General features: G+C 40.5%; 1 gene segment (V, D, J or C); it reads left to right on the top strand.

Moving 5' to 3' along the window:
• The first annotated feature begins 6,336 nt into the window (after positions 1 to 6,336).
• LOC140459974 (T cell receptor alpha variable 38-2/delta variable 8-like) lies at positions 6,337 to 6,657 on the top strand. The segment is given in 1 exon segment: positions 6,337 to 6,657. A coding segment is annotated over 1 exon segment (321 nt).
• The last annotated feature ends 1,390 nt before the right edge of the window (positions 6,658 to 8,047 follow it).

Here is an 8,047-nt window from a genome sequence, read left to right as displayed (position 1 = left end):
AGTTTGGATGACCTTTTAAAGGCTTCTCCACACTCAATACATTTTCGTTTAATTGCACAATTATTGGTTACATGCCTATTGAAGAGCCTTTGCTGCACAGTCAAGTAGCCTTGCCATCTTTCAAAACTTTCGTTCTGCTTCTGAAACGTATTTATTCGTTTATCCCAGAACAGTCCAAACTTACCCTGGTTACCATTGAACTACCAACTTCATGTTTGTCATCAAATGTCTTTTCCTTGGGAATCTCAATTTCTTTCTCTGTTTTGTCATCAAAACAGGTTTGGCTTTGCGACCACTGTCTCCACCATTGATGGTTCGTACCTTAATCTTGTCAGAACTATTTCTGCTTGAAAGCAATACAATGTTCACCCATCATTTTGATTGCAATTTTTCTGGCTCCAATCCATTCACACCCATTGAAATTGGCTCTCCACCCAGTGGCTCTCATTCTCAGTTGCAGCCTTTGCCGACAGACAGAATAAATGAACCTTTGTGTTCCAACTTCAAAACAAATGATGTTCAGACATGATGAATTTCACGACTCTGTGTCGTATCTTGATGTGACAGATGAGCTCAGCTTCTCAGCCATCAATTCCCTGCTTCAAATGTAATGCAGAAAAAAACGTAATTAAAGCCTTTAATACCCGTTCAGAGTCGAAATGCAGAAGTGACAAATATATCTCTTGAGTAAATGTGTAATACTTCAAATGGTGGTGATCTGAAAGGAGTAACATAGCTGGCACAGCAGCATGTGTAGAGAGGAAATTAGGATTAACATTTCAAGTTCAGCCTCTCTTCTGCATTGTTGGACTCACTGCTTTTCCCTCCAAAGATTCTACCTGACTTGAGTTTCTTTGCACTTCCAGTCTTCCTTCACTATTCCTCTTGGTTTAAATTGCCTGTGGGTAAATCCCCTGCAAAAAGATTTTATAAACTCCATCCCTGTCCATTTTGCATATATATTCTCTCTGAACGCAGGATTGGCGTACTCACATGCTGTTGGCTTATGCGCCCCACCAAAGAAGATGTCAACCATTAGTCGGGGTTTGTCGCTGAGACACGTGGCAGAATAGCTTCAGGCTAGTTCAGTGTCAGTGGAGGACCATGAGCGTCTTTTTCGAGGTTCGAAGTCTGCACTCGGTGTTTGTGAAAGCTCCAGTCTGGCGCAACCACCTCCAATGACCCTCCCACATTCTGCTTTCTTTCACATTTCGCAGAGACCAAGTAACTTTATTGTGCATGCGCCCTTCACAATACTTACGGCTCATGATCAAGCCGGTATTGCATTGTTCATGATCCTATTGCTATGGTCTGGACCTGGACAGGGGATATTGCGAGATAAAAGCTTATGTTTTTAAATTTGATTCAGCGTAGTTTCAGGGCATATGCAGAGTTTGCGTTTATTTACGCATTTTCCTTACACAACAAAATCTCGGTTTACAGTCTGGCCTCTGATACGTTTTGTGAAATAATAAAAGCGCAATAAAAAAGGCGTGTGGATGGTGCATGAAAGTCATTCGCTGCCAGAGAACGTTTTGGAGACGGGTACGATTATGACATTTAAAAGTCATTTGGATGGGTACATGAATAGGACGGGTTTAGAGAGATACCGATCAAATGCCGGCAAATGGAGCACAATCAATATATGACATCTGCTAAGCATGAATAAGTCAAGCCAAAAGGTCCGTTACTGTGCTGTGTAACTCTATGTATGATTTTAAGAAGTTGATTTCAAATTTGATGTCCATTTTAAGACAACGTTCAAGTCAAAAATGTCTTAATTTATATCAGTCGACGTTCAACATAATCTCCGTTCATATACAACGTGTTGTGGTGGCTGTGATCGAGAAAATTGAAAGTCAGGTTGGCTGCTCCTTTTCAAAATCCTGGTTAAATTATATAGGGAACACTAGGTATTGTTCTGGCATGGCACATTAGATAGAATTCGTATTTACATCGAAGGTTTCAGAGTAATTTGAAGTCGGTCAGCTCACTGTTAACTTCATGTCCACATTTACTTATCTGAAGGAATTATTATTACATACTTATCCTGTGATTATACTAAATATCTCATGAGTGGGCACCTCATATCCTGTCGCTTGGATATCATTGTCATTGAAGACACTTGCCTTTTGCTTTTGCATTGCAATTATAAATTGGCCAAGACTTTCTTTCCTCTGTTCTGTGAATACCTTTGCTTCTTCTATTCCTTTCCGCACTCTCGTCCATTTCAACGTCATTTGGAATGATGAAAAATACAGAATAAAATGCAGAGTGACTGTGGAATTTTGTGGCAATGGTACAGACCGGCTGAGCAAAACACTCTCTTTTCCTATTGTCACGATTCATTAATTTCACATCAAGAGTAAAGATGTGTATTTATGTCGTGTAACGGAAGTGAAATTGCTGTGTTAATTCATTACAAATTTCATTTAGAATTACAAAGTTTCACAATCTTTTGTGCGAATCAATGTTTCTCACTTCATTTCTAAATTGCTAACACCTTTTCTGGAGAATGTGAGCTCAGTTATCAACATTCCTGCCCCCAGGGAATGCCTTTCATGAACTCTAGTCTTAAACTGTATTCGACGTTTGACGTTTTCAAGATTGTACATGGGAAATTCGAGGGATGGATTGTCAGAGAGACCAAGACAGTGAGTACAAGCGTCCATGTATTTGTGTTTTTGGTTCTCTATCTGTGTGTTCCTTATCTGTGCTCCTGACTATCTATGTGTGTTTGTAAGTTCGTGTGTTTGTATTTAGTGTGTATTCATATGTGTTTCTCCGTTTGTGTATGTCTCTATATCTGTATCGGTGTGCAATACACTGTGTTGTTTCGGAGGTTTGTTCAATGAAAAGTGTCAATATCTCTTTCTCTTTTCTGTCTCACTTGCTGTTAAAGTGATGAAATGTTACTGCTCGCCTTGAAGTTTGTCTCAATACGTGCGTGTGTGTGTATGTGTGTGTGCATTTGTGTCTGTTTGTGTATGTGTGTGTCTATGTGTGTGTGCATTTGTGTGTGTGTGTGTGTATGTCTGTGTGTGCATTTGTTTGTATGTGTGTGTGTATGTGTGTGTATGTGTGTCTGTTTGTGTATGTGTGTGTGCATTTGTGTGTATGTGTGTGTATGTGTGTGTATGTGTGTGTATATGTGTGTCTGTGTGTGTCTGTGTGTGTGTATGTGTCTGTATATGTGTGCATGTATATGTGTGTGTGTGCGTGTGTGTGTGTGTTTGCGAGTGTGTATGCGTGTGTGTGCATGTGTGTGCGGATGTGAGTGTGTATGTGTGTGTGTGCGTGTGTGTGCGCGCATGTGAAAGAGAGACCATCTCTGCCTGCAATGGGAAAGTCCTTGTCCTGGAGGGACGTTTGAATGAATGACTTCCAACCTGATGAATACGAATGTCTCTCTCTCTCTCTCAATCTACTCGTCTGTCATCCGTCTTCTCTTTATACTGACACGGTGACACCCTCTACTGGCTTCCCCATGCCACTGTTTTGTATTTGACATGATTCTGGTTCTTCCAATGATTCATTATTAGAATCATGTGACATTTCGATGTTGTTCGAATGAGTGCTGCAGTTATTTGCCTCACAGTAAGAGTTTACTGTAACAAAACTGGTTCTTGGATTTTCTACAGCACCCATTGGTTTAATGGTGAAAGCATTCGAGACATTTCAAAAGGCCTGAAATACTTTCTTTATTTTTCATTCCCTAAACTGGTAGCACCAATTCATTTCAAGAATATATTTATAAATACTATAGTTTGGCTTGAAGATGTAAGATCGAATTGTGAACCATTTCAATTCTGCGTCTCTGAGAGGAGCAATATATTGCAGAGTGCATGAGTTCTGTTTTCAAAGGATTCACCTAGAACGAGTGGTTCACATGATCAAACTCAGAGGAAAAGCAATATCCCAGAAATCTCCAGAATTTGTCACTGGTAAAGGCAGTATTTTCCCCTCCTTAATTGCCCCTTGAATTTTGTGCATTACAAAATATATTCGGAGGTCGGTCAAGCATCAGCCACTTTGTCAGGTCTGGAGACAAATGCGCACCAGGGAACACTGGCAATATACTTCCTCGAAATGATATCAAAGGTTGTTTTTTTTAAAACATACCAATTGATTACTGTTTCACGTCCGCCATTATCGTGAGAAAGTATTGAAGGAGAATGGCAAGAAAGTGCAAAACAATGAGCATGTGACACAGCATGTAAATAACAGTTTAAATCGTAATTCAGTGAAACGTGAAGGAATTATGATTGCCCATCCTTTGACATCAATGGTTATGCAATCCAATCATCTCGAGAACAGGCCCGGAAAATTCATCATCTGTCATTGCCCTTCCAGAAATTGTTCATTTCAAGGCATTGCAATTTTCATACCGATCCACCAGAGGGTGCTATACTCACACTCACTGTTATCATCTATGTCTTTGTCTAATTATGGATTCATTAAGTCACCGTCACCACTTACTTTTGTGTCATCTGTAAGCTTGTCAGTTGTACGTTTACTGTAGTCAGGATTTAGATGTGTGTTAGTTTGTATCTCTGTTCTTTCACCATGCCCTTTCACATGAAGAAGTTTGTACTGCAACATTTTTAAAAATGGATCAGTTGTCCTTGTATGGGCGCTCGTGGTAATGGTGATATTTACATCTAATAGTGCCTGACAATATGACGGCGAGCAAGCGTTTGGACACACTGCATCACACAGAGAAACATAAAATACATTTGCGATGATTAAAGGTAAAGTTAAACGCAATCCGCTTTTGACAATACATAAGCTCGACAGTATGAAAGCAGGTCATGCAGCCTATGGAAACCAACCCCACCCTATCCTGTCCCATTCCATTAACCAAACATTTCCCACGGCTCATCCACATAGCTTGCACATCATTGAACTGTGTGCAAAAGCCTGGAGCGCAGCAAGAACGTGTACTCTCCAAAAATTGTTCACCCGAAATTGGAATAGAAGTTGTGACCCTAGTGCAGTGCGACAGGCTTGCTAACCACTGTATTACCATTGCAGCCAATGGAGTTTGCCACCAAATGCCAAGAAGACAGCATTTGATTCTGCCATTATATACGCTGAAGTTTTTTCAATTATTTATTTATCTAGTTATTGTATTTCAAATCTCTCTGCCCCTCTGGCCTTCCATGTCAGTTGCAGGGAACTCTCATCGTTAGAAAGCAACTGGGGAACGCCAGTTCTGATCGTCAAACAACATGAACTACTTTACTTTTCTAGCGTTGCCTGCAGAAATTATGACCGTTTTGGAACAACATTTGGTTTAAACTCTTGTCCGTCGTCGTGTTGTCAGGTGAATAAATTGACTTTGTTGTTCAAACAAATAACAAAGAACTGAATTTACTAGATATCTGAAAGAAAAGTGAAATTACTTGGAGAAAATCATCCATCCTAGTACTATCCGTGAAGAAAAAAGAACAAAATCAACGTTTCAGTGCCGTATCAATAAACGTTTTCAGAATCGTGTTCATAGTCATGGCACGAATTGAGGATCCCACGAGCTTAAAAGTGGCCCAATTGAAGAATGAAACAGCTCCAAGTTCCCTGGCTGTCACCTGATGTCTTTGCCAGTAATGAACCAATGAGCAGAGATCCGGAAATTACTCAATTGTTCCCAACTCTTCACGTAAACAATTTTAATTTCGTCCAGTTCTGCTCATATTCAACGTGATATCCCAGCAAACATGCCGTCTCGAACTCTCTGCTCATTACTCACGGCTGCAGCTCTTCTCACCGGTAGGTCCACAGCTAGTGGAACATTATGCGTCAGCTGTTTGCCGGGATACACATTGATTCACACTGTTCTGGCACCACAGAGGCAGGAACACATTTTCCACAGATGAAAATAATCTGGGTCTAAACGTGTCCCAACTCAGCAAAGATTGGAAGAAATTAGCGACTGTACTTGCAAAATGACAGTGGAAGAGTTAGGCTGGGAATCCACACAGGACTGAAGCGACTGAAATGACTGGACAAAGGCTGGACTTTTAAACTAACCGACTGTTTCCAGGTGTCCACTTGGAAGGGAATTGGGAAATCACCTCGTAAAATGCGTGGCCTGTGTTTCTTTTTTTACAAAAAAAATTTATTTCATATGTTAAAATCTTGTTGGTCCCAGTCGCTGAGTTGTACGAGTTGGATTCTTTTCCAGCTTCCCTGCCTCTTCTTTCTCTGTTTACTGATCAACGTGAACGGGCTGCATCTGGGCAATAAAAATCATGAATCAACTTTCAAAATTTACTCTCACACTTGGTTCTTACAGGGCGCTGTTATGCAGATTCTGTCTTACAAAGACCCGCCGTAATGGCAGTGAATGAGGGGGATGATGTCCTGTTATTCTGTAATTACACTGTTACAACAAGCAGTGATCCTTTCCTGTTCTGGTACCGGCAGCATTCCAGCGGCTCCATGGAGTATCTCCTGAAGAGAAACCAATATATCAGCACCACAGACAGACTTCCAGGAGACCTGTTTTCCTCGAAATTGGATCATGTGAACCGCACTGTCCAGCTGAATATATTGAAAACAGAACTTTCAGACTCTGCAGTGTATTACTGCGCACTGAACCCCACAGAGACTCGGAACTGGGCTGACCCCGGACAAAAACTGTCAGAGAACAGTTGAACATGATAGCACGTCAAGGAAACAGTGAGATCAGGGGAGGCTCGGAAGTAGTACCCGCATTCACACTGAGTTCACATACTTCAAGTTCGAACAGGAAACTTTAATGATTAATAATCTACTATTAATAAGAACTAATACCATTAGTTCAATATATTGCATATAAATAATTTGTTTTGTGTGTTTCGAGATATCCCAATTTATTTCACTGTTCTAGTGATGCTGTTGTGCAGAAAATGCAGGAAAAAGTTTCGGTTGAAGAGAATTCACCAGCGACATATGGAATTTCAGAACTCGTTTGATATACAATAACGTGTCACATATTTCTAATAATCAAACACTTGTGCAATGAGAACAGCGTCAACCACATTGCGGGTTTGTCAGTACTACCGTGTTATGTCTGTATTTGCAAATGCAGAATTCAGAACGAAAGGTTCAGTGATCCAGAATCACGCAGATTTGGTTCACATATGAATAAGAAAGGGGGTTCTAATTTATATCTTAACAATAACAACCAATCAAAAACATATTGTGATGACTGACTCGTGATTCTGAGCCGTCCAGTCACGTGAAGCTTCTGCGGTCAGTCTGGATGGAACTGAGCATTTTTCATCCTTCATGTAAAGGTTTCCTTCTTTACCAGCGGGTCACTTCTAGAAAGTTGAGTTCTATAAAGACTGATGGGTTCCTTTTCATCCTCTGGCGACAATTGAGAATTACATGAACCCATTTTGAAACTGAGTTATGAATGAGACATTCCTAATTCTGGAATAAGGACTGTCATGGGACTTGGGACCATTCTGGAGTTAATACATTCTGCACAGTCAGAGTAACTCTTCCGCTATAGAAGAGATGACACCTGTTCATGAAAAACATGAGCAGTCATGCAAGTTCATGGTAACCAGTTGCATGGATAGTTTATAGGAGCGCTCAGTCGTTGTGTCAGTACGCCATTGTGCAGTGATGGAAAACAGTGTCTGACAACTCAGTAACACCAACAGCTATAATGTCGTAACTTCTTGTTGATTGAGTCAAGACTGTGGAGCGACAGTTAGAATCAGTAATAGAAAAATGCAGCACAGAAACAGGTCCACGGGTCCTTCATGTCTGTGCGATAGAATGATAAAAATGTTTCTTGTAACTGAACCTTGGCTGAAATGCACTACAGGCACAATGTCCACTTTGTGCATTAAACTTTCTTCATAGAAGTTATTTGGAATGCTGAACAGTTATGACGGTCATCAGAAAGCAATTACGCAGAAAATGCATGTCCATACAGTGAATGACTCCTGTAGTTAAAGCAGAATATATTGTCAAAAGGTTTACAAGGATGTGAGAGGGTTGGAGAGTTTGAGCTGTTGTGAGAGGTTGATTAAGCTGGAGCTGTTTCGAC

The sequence above is a fragment of the Chiloscyllium punctatum genome, chromosome 36 (assembly GCF_047496795.1).
Source record: "Chiloscyllium punctatum isolate Juve2018m chromosome 36, sChiPun1.3, whole genome shotgun sequence".
NCBI lineage: Eukaryota > Metazoa > Chordata > Chondrichthyes > Orectolobiformes > Hemiscylliidae > Chiloscyllium > Chiloscyllium punctatum.
The sequence above is the reverse complement of the archived record's forward strand: the minus strand, read 5'-3'. Positions and strand labels throughout refer to the sequence as shown.